Here is a 20,623-nt window from a genome sequence, read left to right as displayed (position 1 = left end):
CGAGTATGAGCGGGTATTCAGCAAACACCCCCTTGATTTTGGGCGGGTAAAAGGGATTCAGCATCACATCCCCACCGGAGATCACCCACCCGTAAAGGAAAGATACCGTCCTGCACCCCCAGCTCATTATCAGTGAGCCAAGGACATGTTACGAGAGATGAAGGAGGCTGGGGTAGTGAGAGACAGCTGTAGCCCCTGGGCAGCTTCGTTAGTCCTCGTTAGGAAGAAAGATGACACCATGAGGATGTGTGTGGATTATAGGCAATTAAACCGCATTACACATAAGGACGCATACCCCCTGCCTAGGATAGAGGGGTCCTTGGCCGCGTTAAAGTCTGCGAATTACTTCTCTACTTTAGATCTCACCAGTGGGTATTGGCAGGTTCCCGTGGCAGAGGCGGACAAGGAAAAGACAGCGTTCACAACGCCGATGGGTCTCTGCGAGTTCAACTACATGCCCTTCGGATTGTGTAACACCCCGGGGACGTTCCAGAGGATGATGGAGTGCTGTTTGGGATACAAGAACTTTGAGACCGTGCTGCTGTATCTGGACGATGGCATTGTCTTCTCTAAGACCTATGAAGACCATCTGAAGCACCTGGCCGAGGTATTTGAAGCGCTGTCCAACTTTGGCTTAAAGGTGAAGCTGTCCAAATGCCATCTGCTCAAACCCAAAGTACAGTACCTGGGCCATGTGGTAAGTGCCGAAGGAGTGGCCCCAGACCCCGACAAGGTCACGGTGATCAAGGACTGGCCGCAGCCCAGTAACCTTCATGAGGTCCGGCAGTTCCTCGGGTTGGTGGGTTACTACCGGAGGTTAGGACATCACCAAGAACGCCGCGCCGTTGCAAGACCTGTTGGTGGGCCAGCCCAAGAAACACAAGGGTAAGAATACCCCGTTGGATTGGAACGACGGACTGGAAAGATCGTTCACTTGCTTAAAATCGGCACTGACGTGAGAGGAAGTACTAGCCTACCCGGAATACGACCAACCGTTTGTATTGTATACGGACGCCAGCAACGTGGGGCTGGGAGCAGTGTTGTCCCAGGTCCAGAAGGGCAAGGAACGAGTAATCGCTTATGCCAGCAGGAAGCTTCGCCCCACTGAAAGGAACCCAGACAACTACAGTTCCTTTAAGCTGGAGTTCCTCGCCGTCGTTTGGGCCGTGACGGAGAGGTTCAAGCACTATCTGGCCTCAGCGAAATTCACCGTCTTCATGGATAATAATCCACTTACGCACTTGGACACAGCGAAACTCGGCGCCTTGGAGCAGCGGTGGATGGCCCGGTTGTCCAATTACGACTTCACCATCAAGTACCGGGCGGGGCACAAGAATGTGAATGCCGATGCAATGTCCCGAATGCCTCACCTACCCGAAATGGAGGAAGACCCAGAAGCATTTGAAGAAGTGGAGCTGCCCGCTTTCCATCGTCCCAAGGCAACTCAGTGTTCCCATCAGGTGGAGAACAGGCGCAGAAACAAACAGGGTACCCCGTTGAATCCCCTGCCCTACCACGGGTGGACAGAGAACCAGGATGGTGACCCTGCGGTCCGTCGGATGAAGGAATGTGTGGAAAAGAGTCTCGCTCAGGCCAGACAGAAGCAAGAGAGGGACTACAACCAGCATACTCCCGCGGCTCCATTGGCACCTGGTGAGCAAGTACTCAAAAGAAAGAGGAGACTACACAAGCGTGATGATCAATGGGAAGCGGAACCGTATACCATTCTCCCCTCCGACTTTGACAATACAAAGGTCTGTCTCATCAGTAAAGACGGAGGGGAGACCTCAGCGGCCATATCCAGAGACCACCTGAAAATATGCCCTGATAAGCTGAAAGATGGGTAAATAGATCCCAGGACTTCTCCGCCCGTGGAAGAAGAGAAGATGATACACACTGTTCTTGGCGATTTTCCCCAGTCCTGGACTCAAATAAATCAGGCCATTGTGGTCCTAACGTTCCGTCAACCGAGACCGCCAGAACTAAATGTGGTGCCAGGGCAGCTGGACCCGCCAGCGCAGCCGACCCCACCAGAAGATGCTATGCCAACGGTCGAACCAGTGGGTCCTCCCTCTGTCATCGGTGAATCTGCCATGCCCACCACTAATAGTGGTAGCACTGAGGACGCCAGTATGCCAGTGCTGCCCACCAGACTCACTAGAAGTGTAGCTAGAAGACAGTGCACTACACTAGCGATAGCAAGCGTAGCGGGTCCTGTCAGGCCAGTAGCAACCCCTGCGCTGCGGAGGTCCACGCGTAGCACCAAGAATCAGACTCCACTTCGTTATAGACCTTGGCGATATTAACGATTGTTGTTATTTGGTTGAAAATGCTTGTGTAAATATCTGTGTTATAGGTTAAAAATGGACAATGGCGTGATGGACAGTGACTCACTCCAAAACTTTCACAGGGGCCCCTTTGTTTACCCGGGGTCCCTGCTATTCTATGGTTGCACCTACAGAACTGGGAGTCATGGACTGTGCATGACCAATCTTTTGCAACGTTCAAGCGTCCTTACCTTCCATAACGGAAAGCACTGTTATATTTATTTGTTCATAGTATATATATAAGAATTTCTGTGTGTTTTCTATTAACATGTATTGTTGTTCTTCTTTTCCCAGTCCGGGAGTACTGGATTTAACCGGGGGGGAGTGCAGCGCCCCAGAGATCTGGTCGTTGCAGTAACATCGCTCTGCCACTAAGGGGAGTGATGGTATGTCTGACTGCACTAAAGGAGTTCTACTGACCAGGAATCACCAAGCACACACTACACTTCACACTCCGGCCACTAGGGGGAGTAAAAGGCTTTATTTATTGGGCCACTCCTCACATTGGTAAAACTAGGGGTTGGACAGGAAGTTAGGCAGAATGAAGCCTGGGAGAGCTCCAGGGAGGACCTGTCAGAACTGGGAAATCTGGCAGGTACCTAGCGAAAGGACAGATTGTTACGGAACCGCGCCTGCACTACCTTGCGGCGGTATCCTAAGAAAGAGACACGAAGCGAAGGATATTGTGGAACAGTGAGAAACGAGATCAGCACAAAGGAGATCCAGTAGGAGTCGTGCCCCGAGAACGGCAACATCCTACTTAGGCGCATAGCCGGTGGCTGGAGCACCGAGGAAGTAACAGTCTCCACGCATTACTTCAAACAGCGGCAGGACAGTTAATTACAGGTTGGCTGTCTACCATACAACACCTAAGAAGGACATAGGAGGCAATCGTGGGAGAGGGGCGACACTACGGTTCCAGAATAACTCCAGGCCTACCTGTCATAAAGGTGCGTCCTAGCCATAACATACCTGGGGAACGGAGAAAGGAAAGATCTAGAGAGAACGAGAACAGAAGTTGTGAGGACTATTCTGAATGCTCAGCAGGGAAGCACTACAACACAGAGGCGCTAGTGGGTAGACACTGATTTCCACCTGCAAGGGGAACTCTGGATGTGCCTTCGGACCGGTCGGTCTCAGACAGCCCTGTTGAAAGTGCCCTGGATTGAGGATCCTGAAACCTTCAGTAAAAGGTAAAGAAACTGAACCCTGTGTCCTCGTTATTCCTCGCACTACGCACCATCACCCTTTATTGGACGCCCCTTAGCAGGGTCACGGACCGGGTCCAGCCACCGTGACAACCCCAGAACTGAGACAGAAAGGACAGGTACCGAGTAACCTGTGGCCCTGTGTCTGGGGGCGATCCAACAGCATATCGCATCCGATACCGTACGCTGGTGTGACTCCAGCTGAAGGCAAAGCAGAGGCCGCTCAACCAAATACTGATTTTAGATTTCTCTTTCAGTCATTCTGCATTTTGTTAATTGTTCGAATAAACTATTTACACTTTCCTTTTCTTTTTTTTTTCTTATTTTGCACCATTTTTTCCAATAGCTGCCTGGAAGCACAACAGCAGCGGTTTCTCCTCAGAGAGCAGCTCCCCACCACAACAACCATTGTTCCAGCACACATGACTGGATTGTGCATTGTGGCCGGCTGCACAGCTGGGAGAATCCAGGTCAGCGCTGTGTGGAGCCTGTCAGCAGGTGGTGCCACATTATCAGCCATGTCTGCCATTGTGGAGTAAACACATGCACACGTAGGGAGGAGGCCTGTCATGTCACCCGACACCATTCCTCTCACTACACTTCTAGTGACAATAGAGCACAGCCCGGTCACCTCACCTCCACAGTGTATGTACTGAAGAGGGGGCTTTTACAGCCATGGCATTAGCTGTGATAATAGTGGGGGCGGGGGGCACATACTTCATGAGTGACAGCAGTCCCTAGAATTAAGCAGGGTGGCTGACTGATGTGCCCGCCTGGTGTGAGGAGGCTGCCGGGGATCACGTCAGGGACATAGAGGTGTGTCTGGAGATGTGTGCAAACTTTTATCAAATGATTGGGAGGGAGTGAGGCGCTGACTCCAGTCTGTGCCGGCTGCCAGCTGTGAATGTGCTTCTCTCTCCCAGGCAGTCCTGGCTCCGGATCACCAGCTCCATTATACCAGGGACATCACCATGCCCGGCGCTTCCAGCCTGGCAGCCGCGCTGCTTCTCCTGCTGCTGCTGGCTGCGGACACCTCGGATGCCAGTGAGTACTTGGCTGCTTGGTAACGGGTTATTATTAGGGCAGGACACACTCTGGGACCCCCCCAGGGCATGAGTATGTTCCAGTCACCCCTGGTAATTGGCATCACACTGTGCCAGTTGTGTGGCATAGTGATAGAGCTGTATTGTCTCCATGATTGCTTCACCCTGCACATGGCAATCAGGAAAGCAGCTGGCATGGCTTTGTTTTTATCGTCTTGGCCAGTGGTACAGAATACTAAAGGTCAGCAGCACCCACTGATTGTGAAAGTCACCCCCAGGGAACAGAGCCTTCCTCAGCTTCTGCACTGCAGACCCTACAAACTTCTAATATAAAGCTAAAAAATAGTAAATGTGTCACTTGCCATAAAACAAGGCTGATACCCCAGGTGTTGCCATGACCATGCGTTGCTGGCACATTATAGTTTGTAGCAACGGCTTGTGCCCATTTACCTGTGTTACATATGCTATGCCTTGGGTATTTACTCCTGGAAATTTGTTTGTATATATGTCTCTTTATTCCTATATGTACTCTGAGATATATATATATATATATATATATATATATATATATATATATATATATATATATATATATATATATATATATATAATCTCAAACTATCGAGGCAAAAAATGTTGTAAAAGTCTATTAGACTGGGGCATTATTTCCTATACATGTGCCCTGAACTTCTCTGCTGCGGAGGGGGTTAGTGATTTTTCACAAGCACTGAAAAATGGTCTGAGTGGAATCCGGGCTTTGTATCTTATTTTTATCAGTGATTTTCATATATTAAAAAATAAATTCCAAAGCTTCTCCTATACTTTACATAGATTGTACTCTGATCCCACACATGTGCTGTCTGGGGTTTTCGCAGACCCATAGGTTTGTTTGGGTGATTTTTATTAATGATTCTGATTAAAAAACAAAACAAAAACAAATGTCTCTGATTTTCGTCGTTAATGTGCGGTATTGTATGAGAACATATGGAGTTAGCAGAACAAACTTTAATGGGAAGAACAATGGGAATTTCTCTCCATCTTACAAATCGTTTCCATTATTAGCGATAACTTGCATTATAGATATGTGTGCCCCTTCTCTATAATAATAATAATAATAATCTTTATTTTTATATAGCGCTAACATATTACGCAGCGCTTTACAGTTTGCACACATTATCATCGCTGTCCCCGATGGGGCTCACAATCTAAATTCCCTATCAGTATGTCTTTGGAATGTGGGAGGAAACCGGAGTGCCCGGAGGAAACCCACGCAAACACGGAGAGAACATACAAACTCTTTGCAGATGTTGTCCAAGGTGGGATTAGAACCCAGGACTCCAGCGCTGCAAGGCTGCTGTGCTAACCACTGCGCCACCGTGCTGCCCTCTAAGAGATGCAGCTTGGTTTAACATTAATGGGGTACTTTGGGTTTTCTATAGGTACCTTCAAGAACAGTACCATATAGCACTATTCTTTCCACCAAAAACGCCCAACACACAGTCAGTGGAGTCGCTCGCAGACTCAGACGTTAAAGGGCCTCTGTGTAAAAACAGTATGTTGGGCCCTTTGCAGTCCAATAGTTTATCATAATGTAAAATTCCAACTGCTTTGGAGGTTGAAATGGGCCCCTGTACAGGTTGCACCAATGATATATCCGCCCCAGAATGGAGTTAATTGACAATAGACAGCTACAAAAAATATGCTATGGAGCTAGTGTTAGCCAATAATAAGTAGAAATAAACAATATACTTTCAAATCAATATTATTACAGCCATAGTCTCTATCCGCTTTGTACATGTAGGCAGTAAAAGCTGTTTCCCCGTTGTATATTGACCGATGTGACGGAATGGAAGAGTGCTATCCGTTCTCAGTGACACAACCTAGTTGTGATCTGAAAACCTGTCCACAGATGAAATAATATTTTTGTATGTTTTTGTTATATGTTGGCTGCAGGAGTCACGTTGCAGGCCAATGAAGCAGCACAGTTTCTTCGCCCACGGCTGAAGAGGGCTAACCATATATTTGAAGAGACCAAGCAAGGACACTTGGAGCGGGAGTGTGTAGAAGAGACGTGCAGTAAAGAGGAGGCCAGGGAGGTGTTTGAGAATGACCCTGAAACTGTAAGTACACCTTTTAGTATGCCGTGTGTACAGTCATAAACCTGATTCAACTACTTAGACGCCACTGTCAATTACTGACAGCAGCATTTAAGTGGTTTTATGGCAGTGAACAGAGCTTGCTGACTCCTGAGCCCACTTCATACTCCCGTATCCAACATCTGCTGTACACATGCACTAGATGTCAAAAAGGGGTTAAAATCCAGAAATATTTATCTACTTTAAAAATACTTGTAACTTAATTTAAAGGAGTTACCACTACCTGGACAACCATTTTTTATATGTACCAGTGCCCCATGTAACATAAAACCAGCATATAATCACCTGCGCCATTCCATAAATGTTGGCGCTGTCTACTGGCACTCATTTGACATTATTATATTTTGTATGAGGGAATTGTGAGCACTGCAGCCCATCAGCCCTCACAGGACTTAACACTGTAATGCAAGAGCCAGAAGACACAGAGTCAACATCACTTGAACAGCACTACTCCAGGAGATGAGTTTATGCTGTTTATTAGTGATGACGAGCGAATATACTCGTTACTCGAGATTTCTCAAGCATGCTTGCGTGTCCTCCGAGTATTTTTTAGTGCTCGGAGTTTTAGTTTTTCTTGCCGCAGCTGAATGATTGACATCTTTTAGCCAGCATAAGTACATGTGGGGATTCCCTAGCAACCAAGCAACCCCCACATGTACTTATGCTGACTAACAGATGTAAATCATTCAGCTGCAGCAAGAAAAACTAAAACTCCGAGCACTAAAAAATACTCAAACACCCGAGCATGCTCGAGAAATCTCGAGTAACGAGTATATTTACTCATCACTACTGTTTATTTATCGTGCAGCACTGTTTAATTTAAAATGGGATTGTTCAAATAACGAACAATCCCTTTAACCTCATTGCAGAGATTAGGGTACAAGAAATGTCATCTGTTTGGCAGGGTGGCTCAGTGGTTGGCACTGTTATCTTGCAGTCCTGCTATCGAGTCTGACCAAGGACAACTTCTCTATGGAGCTTGTATGTTCTTGCTGTATTTGCATGACGCTTAACTCTATTGTGAGCCCAACTCATGACATTCTATGTATGCTCCTGCAAAAATATGCTGATGTAATAAAAGCAACAACACAAAAATATTAACCAAATTGTAAAAGTGAGAATATTTAAGGCATGGGAGCACACAATTTCTAAGCAGAATGTGAACTCAACCCAAAATAACCTAATCTAAATTCAAATCGAAAAGCCCCATATATCTTAAAGCTGGCAGAGCACCGATTTCAGCAGAATCAGCGGACTATCTAATGAATTTGTTCCGATTGTCGACTTTTGTTCCTTGGAGATAAATCGCTGCTAGATTTTCCTGGAGAACCTGAACAAGCTATCTGATGTATGTGTCCATCTCAAAGCTCTGTTTGCTCTTGTACTTCTTTGTTTGCTGCGCTGTATCTTTCCTTGTTTTGTCCCTCCTCAGTCACTAGTGAGACGTGCTGCTTACAACTGCCCTTCAGTTATATTATTGATTGGCGGCATACCCTGAAACAGATGTCTTTTGTTCACGTATTAAAAAATAGTACCACTAGAGTATGTTGCCAGAGGCTGTCTGTGCTAGGATTTCTTTTGACCTTAGAAATTTACAGCCACACATGTGACCTTTTCCCAGGGTAGGGGTGGACAGTGGAGTCATTATTAGCTTCATTTATTGATTTCTGCAACTGTGTGCCAATTTAAGAATACACAATTGTCACACCGTAAAACAAATCTGTGTTGCAGACACCAGGCTTTACAGTGTATAGATTTACCCGAATGTGAATCAAAAAGGAAGTTATTTTTATTTCTTGATAAAGATGTTCTCCAGTTTGGAAAACTCGGTTCTAGATGACGGGTCCCTCAATGCTGATATGATCATGAGAAGGTGTCTGCTCACATTATTGGGTAATGCAGGGGTGAGATGAGTCCTATCGGGAGAGCTGCTCTCCACTGTAGGTAAGGCTACGTTCTCATGACCGTAGTTTTGGTCCAAGTGCCATCTCTGGATAAAACGGACTTCACAGAGACAGCAAAGGGGTTTATTTTACACAATTGGGCTGTTCAGATGACCGTTTTTTTTTTTTTTCAAATGGACCGAATTTCCCTGTGAAAAAAAATTGCAGCATGTACTAGTTTCTTCAAGTCTATAATCTTAGCCTGTACAACAGGGTTCTGGTTAAGGACATCCATTCCTATGCGTTCTTTAAGTCCTAAAAAGTGTGTTTCTTTATTATTTCATCCCTTTTAATGTAATGGATTTAATTTTGTTGACTTTTAGCAACAGTTGATATTACCCTCCCCTTGCCAACCCACAACCCACATAACAGATGGCAGTTGTCATTTTAGTTGATTTCTGTCTAATGTGCATGTGTGTGTTGTAGATCCTTTTTCAGTAGTATGTGAGTTGTGTAGTGAAGCCAGCTTCCCTAGAAAAGTTTTAAGAAGCTGAACCAGGGATTCAAGCTTCAGGAGGCTAATTTGCATATTCCAGGTGCCTTCTGGGAGAAGCGAAGTCTCCCTAAGCTAGAAGATCGTTGGGTACAGCCGGGACCAGCTGCTTCGAAAGCATCACCAAACCAGGGATTCAAGCTTCAGGAGGCTAATTTGCATATTCCAGGTGCCTTCTGGGAGAAGCGAAGTCTCCCTAAGCTAGAAGATCGTTGGGTACAGCCGGGACCAGCTGCTTCGAAAGCATCACCAAACCAGGGATTCAAGCTTCAGGAGGCTAATTTGCATATTCCAGGTGCCTTCTGGGAGAAGCGAAGTCTCCCTAAGCTAGAAGATCGTTGGGTACAGCCGGGACCAGCTGCTTCGAAAGCATCACCAAACCAGGGATTCAAGCTTCAGGAGGCTAATTTGCATATTCCAGGTGTCTTCTGGGAGAAGCGAAGTCTCCCTAAGCTAGAAGATCGTTGGGTACAGCCGGGACCAGCTGCTTCGAAAGCATCACCAAACCAGGGATTCAAGCTTCAGGAGGCTAATTTGCATATTCCAGGTGCCTTCTGGGAGAAGCGAAGTCTCCCTAAGCTAGAAGATCGTTGGGTACAGCCGGGACCAGCTGCTTCGAAAGCATCACCAAACCAGGGATTCAAGCTTCAGGAGGCTAATTTGCATATTCCAGGTGCCTTCTGGGAGAAGCGAAGTCTCCCTAAGCTAGAAGATCGTTGGGTACAGCCGGGACCAGCTGCTTCGAAAGCATCACCAAACCAGCATGTGCTACATGTTCACAGATCGACCAGAAGAAGAATCCAATTTCACCTGTCAGAAGTGTAGACTAGTGGCCCTTTTAGAAGAAAAGGTGCGGGGTCTGGAAGAAAGAATAGCAACTTTGAAACTCATCAAAGAGAATGAAGACTTTCTAGACAGAACAGAAGCATCTCTACTGGTCACAGAAGGTGCAAAAAGTGTCAGAGAACCTCCAAAAGCAGATGAGTGGAAGCATGTGACCAAAAGAAGCAAGAAGACCATGGAGAAATCACCAACCACACAACTGAAGAACCGATATCAAATCTTTGTAGAGGATGAAGATGGCACACCTAAGAATGAAGCAATACCAGCAAGCAAAAAAGAAAAGGGCACACAGCAACAAGTGACAGCAAAAAGTACAGCCAAGAAGCAACGAAGAGTGGTGGTGGTGGGAGACTCACTACTGAGAGGCACCGAAGCAGCCATCTGCAGACCGGACATAACTGCAAGAGAAGTATGCTGCCTTCCAGGTGCGATGATCAAGGATGTGACCGATAGGATACCAAAGCTCTTCAGCTCCAAGGACGTCCACCCATTTCTTCTGATACATGTTGGCACCAATGACACGGCAAGGAAGGACCTACCGACAATCTGCAAGGACTTTGAAGAGTTGGGGAAGAAAGTAAAGGAACTGGATGCACAGGTAGTTTTTTTCTTCTATCCTTCCAGTAGACGGGCATGGCACCAGGAGATGGAACAGGATCCTTGATGCAAACAACTGGCTAAGACGATGGTGCAGACAACAAGGATTTGGATTCCTGGACCACGGTGTGAATTACTGGTATGATGGACTCCTCGCCAGAGACGGACTACACCTCAACAAACCTGGGAAACACACATTCGCCAGAAGACTCGCTACACTCATCAGGAGGGCGTTATACTAGAAGAAGAGGGGACGGGAAGAAAAACATTAGACTCGAACAAAGACGACCCAGGAAAACATACTCAGAAGGGAGGTAAGAACATTTCTAAAACAATCCACAGTGAGGAGATTGGAACAAAACAAAATCCTCTAAACTGCATGCTCGCAAACGCCAGAAGCCTGACAAACAAGATGGAAGAACTAGAAGCAGAAATATCTACAGGTAACTTTGACATAGTGGGAATAACCGAGACATGGTTAGATGAAAGCTATGACTGGGCAGTTAACTTACAGGGTTACAGTCTGTTTAGAAAGGATCGTAAAAATCGGAGAGGAGGAGGGGTTTGTCTCTATGTAAAGTCTTGTCTAAAGTCCACTTTAAGGGAGGATATTAGCGAAGGGAATGAGGATGTCGAGTCCATATGGGTTGAAATTCATGGAGGGAAAAATGGTAACAAAATTCTCATTGGGGTCTGTTACAAACCCCCAAATATAACAGAAACCATGGAAAGTCTACTTCTAAAGCAGATAGATGAAGCTGCAACCCATAATGAGGTCCTGGTTATGGGGGACTTTAACTACCCGGATATTAACTGGGAAACAGAAACCTGTGAAACCCATAAAGGCAACAGGTTTCTGCTTATAACCAAGAAAAATTATCTTTCACAATTGGTGCAAAATCCAACCAGAGGAGCAGCACTTTTAGACCTAATACTATCTAATAGACCTGACAGAATAACAAATCTGCAGGTGGTTGGGCATTTAGGAAATAGCGACCACAATATTGTGCAGTTTCACCTGTCTTTCACTAGGGGGACTTGTCAGGGAGTCACAAAAACATTGAACTTTCGGAAGGCAAAGTTTGAACAGCTTAGAGATGCCCTTAATCTGGTAGACTGGGACAATATCCTCAGAAATGAGAATACAGATAATAAATGGGAAATGTTTAAGAACATCCTAAATAGGCAGTGTAAGCGGTTTATACCTTGTGGGAATAAAAGGACTAGAAATAGGAAAAACCCAATGTGGCTAAACAAAGAAGTAAGACAGGCAATTAACAGTAAAAAGAAAGCATTTGCACTACTAAAGCAGGATGGCACCATTGAAGCTCTAAAAAACTATAGGGAGAAAAATACTTTATCTAAAAAACTAATTAAAGCTGCCAAAAAGGAAACAGAGAAGCACATTGCTAAGGAGAGTAAAACTAATCCCAAACTGTTCTTCAACTATATCAATAGTAAAAGAATAAAAACTGAAAATGTAGGCCCCTTAAAAAATAGTGAGGAAAGAATGGTTGTAGATGACGAGGAAAAAGCTAACATATTAAACACCTTCTTCTCCACGGTATTCACGGTGGAAAATGAAATGCTAGGTGAAATCCCAAGAAACAATGAAAACCCTATATTAAGGGTCACCAATCTAACCCAAGAAGAGGTGCGAAACCGGCTAAATAAGATTAAAATAGATAAATCTCCGGGTCCGGATGGCATACACCCACGAGTACTAAGAGAACTAAGTAATGTAATAGATAAACCATTATTTCTTATTTTTAGTGACTCTATAGCGACAGGGTCTGTTCCGCAGGACTGGCGCATAGCAAATGTGGTGCCAATATTCAAAAAGGGCTCTAAAAGTGAACCTGGAAATTATAGGCCAGTAAGTCTAACCTCTATTGTTGGTAAAATATTTGAAGGGTTTCTGAGGGATGTTATTCTGGATTATCTCAATGAGAATAACTGTTTAACTCCATATCAGCATGGGTTTATGAGAAATCGCTCCTGTCAAACCAATCTAATCAGTTTTTATGAAGAGGTAAGCTATAGACTGGACCACGGTGAGTCATTGGACGTGGTATATCTCGATCTTTCCAAAGCGTTTGATACCGTGCCGCACAAGAGGTTGGTACACAAAATGAGAATGCTTGGTCTGGGGGAAAATGTGTGTAAATGGGTTAGTAACTGGCTTAGTGATAGAAAGCAGAGGGTGGTTATAAATGGTATAGTCTCTAACTGGGTCGCTGTGACCAGTGGGGTACCGCAGGGGTCAGTATTGGGACCTGTTCTCTTCAACATATTCATTAATGATCTGGTAGAAGGTTTACACAGTAAAATATCAATATTTGCAGATGATACAAAACTATGTAAAGCAGTTAATACAAGAGAAGATAGTATTCTGCTACAGATGGATCTGGATAAGTTGGAAACTTGGGCTGAAAGGTGGCAGATGAGGTTTAACAATGATAAATGTAAGGTTATACACATGGGAAGAGGGAATCAATATCACCATTACACACTGAACGGGAAACCACTGGGTAAATCTGACAGGGAGAAGGACTTGGGGATCCTAGTTAATGATAAACTTACCTGGAGCAGCCAGTGCCAGGCAGCAGCTGCCAAGGCAAACAGGATCATGGGGTGCATTAAAAGAGGTCTGGATACACATGATGAGAGCATTATACTGCCTCTGTACAAATCCCTAGTTAGACCGCACATGGAGTACTGTGTCCAGTTTTGGGCACCGGTGCTCAGGAAGGATATAATGGAACTAGAGAGAGTACAAAGGAGGGCAACAAAATTAATAAAGGGGATGGGAGAACTACAATACCCAGATAGATTAGCGAAATTAGGATTATTTAGTCTAGAAAAAAGACGACTGAGGGGCGATCTAATAACCATGTATAAGTATATAAGGGGACAATACAAATATCTCGCTGAGGATCTGTTTATACCAAGGAAGGTGACGGGCACAAGGGGGCATTCTTTGCGTCTGGAGGAGAGAAGGTTTTTCCACCAACATAGAAGAGGATTCTTTACTGTTAGGGCAGTGAGAATCTGGAATTGCTTGCCTGAGGAGGTGGTCATGGCGAACTCAGTCGAGGGGTTCAAGAGAGGCCTGGATGTCTTCCTGGAGCAGAACAATATTGTATCATACAATTATTAGGTTCTGTAGAAGGACGTAGATCTGGGTATTTATTATGATGGAATATAGGCTGAACTGGATGGACAAATGTCTTTTTTCGGCCTTACTAACTATGTTACTATGTTACTATGTTACTATGAACAGACTTTTTGAAGTATTTAATGAGTTGTTTGTATTTTCTGATAGATCTTACAAATATTTTCATATATCACTTCCCTTGATTTATCTTCCTGGCTATGATCTGTGCTTCTTCACAAATTTATGACCTCTGGGCTGAATTGTTGCTCTTTGTATTCATTTGTATATCACTTGGCTATGTTCTGAACAATGGATACATTTTTATCAGGAAGAAGCATTGTGTGTTCTTCAAGGACATAAAAAATGTAATTCACGTGTCATTTTTAAATTAAACATGTTAGGAAATTTTGGATTAAAATGTTCAAAAGTTTACATACCCCAAAAGATGTTTTGCCTTTTCTCAGAGAATATGAATAGCACCAAACTTTTTCCTCACTCATGGTTACTGGTTGGTTGAAGGCATTTATTGTCAAACTAATATGTTTTCTCTTTTTAAATCATGACAACCCAAAACATCCAAATGACCCTGAGCAAAAGTTCACATACCACGGTGATTTTTGCCTGATAACATGCACAGAAGTTGACACAAATTGGTTTGAATGGCTACTAAAGGTAACATCCTTACCTGTGACCGGTTTGCTTGTAATCAGTGTGTGTGCATAAAAGCACATGGGATCCAGACAGACTCTTACATCTTTCATCCAGCCACTGACATTTCTGGATTGTGAGTCATAGGTAAAGAAAAAGCACTGTCAACGGATCTACGGGAAAAGGTAGTTAAACTGTATAAAACAGGAAAGGGATACAAAAAGATATGCAAAGAATTGATAATGCCAGTCAGCAGTGTTCAAACTGTGACTAACAAATGGAAAACCAGGGGCTCTGTAAAAACAAAACCACAGTCAGGTAGACCAACAAAAATGTCGTCTACAACTGCCAGGAAAATTGTTCGGGATGCAAAGAAAAACCCTCAAATGACATCAGCTGAAATACAGGACTCTCTGAAAACTAGCAGTGTGGCTGTTTCAAGATACACAATAAGGAGGCACTTGAAGAAAAATGGGCTGCATGGTCGAGTCGCCGGAAGAAAGCCATTACTGCGCAAATGCCACGAAGTATCTCGTCTACAATACGCAAAACGGCACAGAGACAAGCCTCCTAAACTTCTGGAACAAGGTAATTTGGAGTGATGAGACCAAAATTGAACTTTTTGGCCACAACAATAAATGTTACATTTGGAGAGAGGCCAACAAGGCCTGTGATGAAAGGAAAACCATTCCTACCGTAAAGCATGGAGGTGGATCGCTGATGTTTTTTTGGGATGTGTGAACTACAAAAGGCACAGGAAACTTGGTTAAAGTTGAAGGAAAAATTAATGCAGCACATTATCAGCAAATACTGGAGGCAAATAGGCACTCATCAGCCCAGAAGCTGTGCATGGGACGTACATGGACGTTCCAACATGACAATGATCCAAAACACAAGGCCAATTTGACCTGTCATTGGCTAAAGCAGAACAAAGTGAAGATTCATGAGTGTCCATCTCAGTCTCCTGACCTCAATTTCATTGAGCCACTCTGAGGAGATCTCAAGCGCACGGTTCATGCTAGACAGGCAAGGAATTTTCAGGAACTGGAATCTTTTTGCCAAGAAGAGTGGGCCGCTTAATCATCTGAGAAAATAAAGAACGTCATCCACAACTACCACAAAAGACTTCAAGCTGTCATTGATGTTACAAGGGGCAATACACGGTATTAAGACATGGGATATGTGAACTTTAGATCAGCGTCATTTGGATGTTTTGGATTGGGTTATCATTATGATTTAAAAACAGAAAACACCATAGTTTACAATAAATGGCTCCTCCCAACAACTATCCATGAGTGGAGAAAAAGTTTTGGTCTTATCATTCATTTTCTCTGAAAAAAGGCCAAGAAAGCAAAAATTCTGCCAGGGTATGTAAACCTTTGAGCACAACTAATCAACTTATTAATAAAAAATCTATTTATTGTATTTTCTGGCGTATAAGATGACTTTTTAACCCCTAAAAATCGTCCCAAAAGTCGGGGGTCGTCTTATACGCCAGGTTCGGCTGCAGGGAGCGATCCTGGATGGTTCCCAGGGTCTGAAGGAGAGGAGACTCTCCTTCAGGCCCTGGGATCCATATTCATGTAAAAAATAAAGAATAAAAATAAAAAATATGGATATATTCACCCCTCCGCCGGACCCATGCTCTCAGCGGTGCAAGCGTCTGCCTCCGTTCCTAAGAGTGCAGTGAGTGAAGGACCTTCGATGATGTCACGTGAGCGGTCAGGTGATCGGTCACCTGACCGCGACTACATCGAAGGTCCTTCACTCACTGCATTCTTAGGAACGGAGACAGACGCTTGCACCGCTGAGAGCAAGGGTCCGGCGGAGGGGTGAGTATATCCATATTTTTTATTTTTATTCTTTATTTTTCAATTTTTATTTTTTTTCCCACAAAAATTATTTTTTAGCCCCCAGTTTTCTATTTTCCCAAGGGTAGCAGGAGAAATTGGACCCCAAAAGATGTTGTCCAATTTGTCCTGAGTACGCTGATACCCCATATGTTGGGGTAAACTCCTGTTTGGGCACACGGGAGAGCTCGGAAGTGAAGGAGCACTGTTTTACTTTTTCAACGCAGAATTGGCTGAAATTGAGAGCGGATGCCATGTCGTGTTTGGAGAGCCCCTGATGTGCCTAAAACAGTGGAAACCCCCCAATTATAACTGAAACCCTAATCCAAACACACCCCTAACCCTAATCCCAACGGTAACCCTAACCACACCTCTAACCCAGACACACCCCTAACCCTAATCCCAACCCTATTCCCAACCGTAAATGTAATCTAAACCCTAACTTTAGCCCCAACCCTAACTGTAGCCTTAACCCTAGCCCCAACCCTAGCCCTAGCCCTAACCCTAATGGGAAAATGGAAATAAATACATTTTTTTTAATTTTTAAATTTTTCCCTAACTAAGGAGGTGATGAAGGGGGATTTGATTTACTTTTATAGCGGGTTTTTTAGCGGATTTTTATGATTGGCAGCCGTCACACACTGAAAGACGCTTTTTATTGCAAAAAAATATTTTTTTGCGTTACCACATTTTGAGAGCTATAATTTTTCCATATTTTGGACCACAGTCATGTGAGGTCTTGTTTTTTGCGGGACGAGTTGACGTTTTTATTGGTAACATTTTCGGGCACGTGACATTTTTTTATCGCTTTTTATTCCGATTTTTGTGAGGCAGAATGACCAAAAATCAGCTATTCATGAATTTCTTTTGGGGTAGACGTTTATACCGTTCCGTGTTTGTTAAAATTGATAAAACAGTTTTATTCTTCGGGTCAGTATGATTACAGCAATACCTCATTTATATAATTTTTTATGTTTTGGCGCTTTTATACGATAAAAACTATTTTATAGAAAAAATAATTACTTTTGCATCACTTTATTCTGAGGAGTATAACTTTTTTATTTTTTTGCTGATGATGCTGTATAGCGGCTCGTTTTTTGCAGGACAAGATGACGCTTTCAGCGGTACCATGGTTATTTATTTATATCTGTCTTTTTCATCACGTGTTATTCCACTTTTTGTTCGGCTGTATGATAACAAAGCGTTGTTTTTTGCCTCGTTTTTTTTTCCTTACGGTGTTTACTGAAGGGGTTAACTAGTGGGACAGTTTTATAGGTTGGGTCGTTACGGACGCGGCAATACTAAATATGTGTACTTTTATTGTTTGTTTTTTTATTTAGATAAATGTATTTATGGGAATAATCTATTTTTTTTTTTTTTTTTTCTTTAGGAATTTTTTATTTTTTTTATTTTTTTTAACTTTTTTACTTTTGTCCCAGGGGGGGACATCACAGATCGCTGATCTGACAGTTTGCACAGCACTCTGTCAGATCACCGATCTGTCTGAGAGCACTGCAGGCTTACCAAGCGCCTGCTCTGAGCAGGCACTTGGTAAGCCACCTCCCTCCCTTGCAGGACCCGGATGCCGTGGCCATCTTGGGTCCGGGCCTGCTACAGGGAGGGAGGTAGGTAAGGAGACCCTCGCAGCAACGCGATCACATCGCGTTGCTGCGGGGGTCTCAGGGAAGCCCGCAGGGAGCCCCCTCCCTGCGTGATGCTTCCCTGCACCGCCGGCACACCGCGATCATGTTTGATCGCGGTGTGTCGGGGGGTTAATGTGCCGGGGGTGGTCCGTGACCGCTCCTGGCACATAGTGCCGGATGTCAGCTGCGATAGGCAGCTGACACTCGGCCGCGCTCCCCCCGTGAGCGCGGCCGATCGCCCTGGACGTACTATTCCGCCCTTGGGAATTTAGGCCCACCCCACATGGACGGAATAGTACGTCCAATGAAAGGGGTTAAGCAATACTGAAACATTGAACAGTTGGACATATGCTTTCAAAGGTTTAGAGACAGTTGCATTAAGTTCGCCTGAAAAGGTCTGAGTGCATTTTAGGTTCGTCCTGAAATTTTGCCCAAAAGCCAAAATATCCCTAACTTTTTGGAAGTAGTGTATACAGTGGCATGTAAAAGTTTGGGCACCCCTGGTCAAAATTACTGTTGTTGTGAACACTTAAGCACGTTGAAGATGAAATGATCTCTAAAAGGCCTAAAGTTAGATGACACATTTCCTTTGTATTTTAGGCAAAAAAAGTTTTGGTTTTTTTTTGTTTTTTTTTAACATTTTAAAAATTACTGAAAGGAAAATGGGCCGATGCAAAAGTTTGGGCACCCTTAGAGATTTGTGTGCTTAGATAACTGTAACCGAGGTTTCAGACCTTGCTCACTATCATTGTTAGGAAAAGCCAGGTAATGCAAATTTCCAAGCTTTATAAAAACCAAGCCCCTCCTAACCTTGTGCCAAAAAACTGCAGCCATGGGTTCTTCTAAGCAGCTGCCTAGCACTCTGAAAATGTTGGATGCCCATCCAAGAGTCATCAGAAGAAAACCTCTCCTGTATCCTTACCATAAAATTCAGTGTCAGAAGTATGCAAAAGAACATCTAAACAAGCCTGATGCATTTTGGAAACAAGACCGATGAGGTTAAAATAGAGCTCTTTGGTCACAATGATCAAAGGTATGTGTAGAGAAAAACGGCACATAATTTCAGAAAAAGCACATCTCGCCAACCATTGATCCACCGCCATGCTTAATCATGCATTGGGGTTGTGTTACAGCCCATGGCACAGGGAACATTTTAACTGGTGGAGGGAAGAATGGATTCAATGATATTTCAACAAATTCTTGATGTAGACATAGCACAATATGTAAAAAAAAAGCGGAAGTTGAAAAGAAGATGGCCTCTACAAATGGATAATGATCCTAAGCACATGTCAAAATCTACAATATACTACTTCAAAAGGCATAAGCTGAAGGTTTTACAATGGCCCCTTACAGAGTCCCCTGATCTGAACATCATTGAAAATCTGTAGCAGTGTGTGCAAGACGACCCAGGAATCTCACAGAACTGGAAGAATATTCCAAGGAAGAATAGATGAAAATCCCTCGAACAAGAATTGAAAGACTCTTGTCTGGCTACAAAAAGCATTTACAAGCTGTGATACTTTCAAAAGGAGGTGCTGCTAGGTACTAACCATGCAGGATGCCCAAATTTTGCATCTGCCCATTTTCCTTTTTGTAATTTTTAAAATTAACTGCAAAAGATAAAATACCTAATTTTTTTTCTTGTTGCTTAAAATGCAAAGGAAATGCCATCTCTAATACTGACTTATATGTACATGAGCATGGCCACTTGATAAGCTGCCAGTTTGATATATCTATTGGAATCTTATAATCTTATTAAAAAAAAAATAAAAAAAAATATATATATATATATATATATGAAAAGCAGCACAAAAGAATAGAAAAAAGGTGGACTTTATTGCCTGAACGGCGTGGCAACGTTTTGGATACAAAATCCTTTTTCAAGCCTTGAAAACTGTAAGTTTATGTTGGTGTGAATATTAGGAGTTAATACAAATACTTATTGATATAGTGTGGATCACATTTAACCTTTTATTATATGTAGTGTGGTTATCTTAATAATATTAATAAACGTGAATTCTTACTCTTTTATAGGGTTTGTGAAAGATTTTTGTTCTTACGACTAATCATATTTTATTAGCATCATAATCCAGGGTCTGACATAGTATGTACCAAAACATTCAGTGTCTTAGAGGGGTTAAAAGCTATTTTTTCACAATTCCTGATAGTTAATGCCAGTTACACATTCCCTCTCTGTGGTAAGAAATGATCACTCACATGTAATGCGCTATGGAATAAATGGCGCTTTAATAATAATAATAATAATAATAATAATAATACTATAGTTCAGGAATGTGAAATTTCAGAACAACACTAGAGATGATGTTTTATTTCTTTGCATATGCGTGGTTAGTAATTGGAGCATTGCCTTTAAAATGTCAAAAATGGGTCAAACATTTGGGCAGCCTTCTACAAGTTTCTTACTGTAAGTTGCTGGAATTTTGTCCCTCACAGATCAAATGAGTCAGGTTTGTAGGCCTCCTTGTTATCACACTCCTTGTCAGTTCTGCCTGTATTTTTTTTCTATGGTTTTAAGGTTAGCACTTTGTCACTAAGTTGTACCATTTGGCCACAACTTTGGAAGTATTCTTAGTCATTGTTGATTTGCAAGACCTATTTACTGCTAAGCATTGTCTTCTTAGCTGATGTCTTGCTTCTGTATCTCTATTATTATATCTGTATAATTTTCCTTCCTCATAATAAGAGATGAGCGAA

The 20,623-nt window shown here is 43.4% G+C and overlaps 1 protein-coding gene across 2 annotated transcripts in view; it reads left to right on the top strand.

Annotated features, from left to right (window-relative positions):
* The first annotated feature begins 4,086 nt into the window (after positions 1 to 4,086).
* Positions 4,087 to 20,623, top strand: part of GAS6 (growth arrest specific 6) — a 192,801-nt gene continuing 176,264 nt past the window's right edge. Inside the window, exons 1-3 of one of the 2 annotated variants that reach the window (XM_069757529.1) lie at positions 4,087 to 4,180; positions 4,463 to 4,579; positions 6,532 to 6,698. In XM_069757529.1, coding sequence (XP_069613630.1) covers positions 4,105 to 4,180; positions 4,463 to 4,579; positions 6,532 to 6,698 — 360 coding nt within the window. In that variant the 5' untranslated portion in view covers positions 4,087 to 4,104. Of the gene's footprint in view, positions 4,181 to 4,458; positions 4,580 to 6,531; positions 6,699 to 20,623 lie in introns of both variants that reach the window. The other variant, XM_069757530.1, reaches the window with a different exon arrangement.

Source organism: Ranitomeya imitator, chromosome 3 (genome assembly GCF_032444005.1).
Source record: "Ranitomeya imitator isolate aRanImi1 chromosome 3, aRanImi1.pri, whole genome shotgun sequence".
Lineage (NCBI taxonomy): Eukaryota > Metazoa > Chordata > Amphibia > Anura > Dendrobatidae > Ranitomeya > Ranitomeya imitator.
Note: the sequence above shows the minus strand (reverse complement) of the source record. Positions and strands in the feature narration are given on the sequence as shown.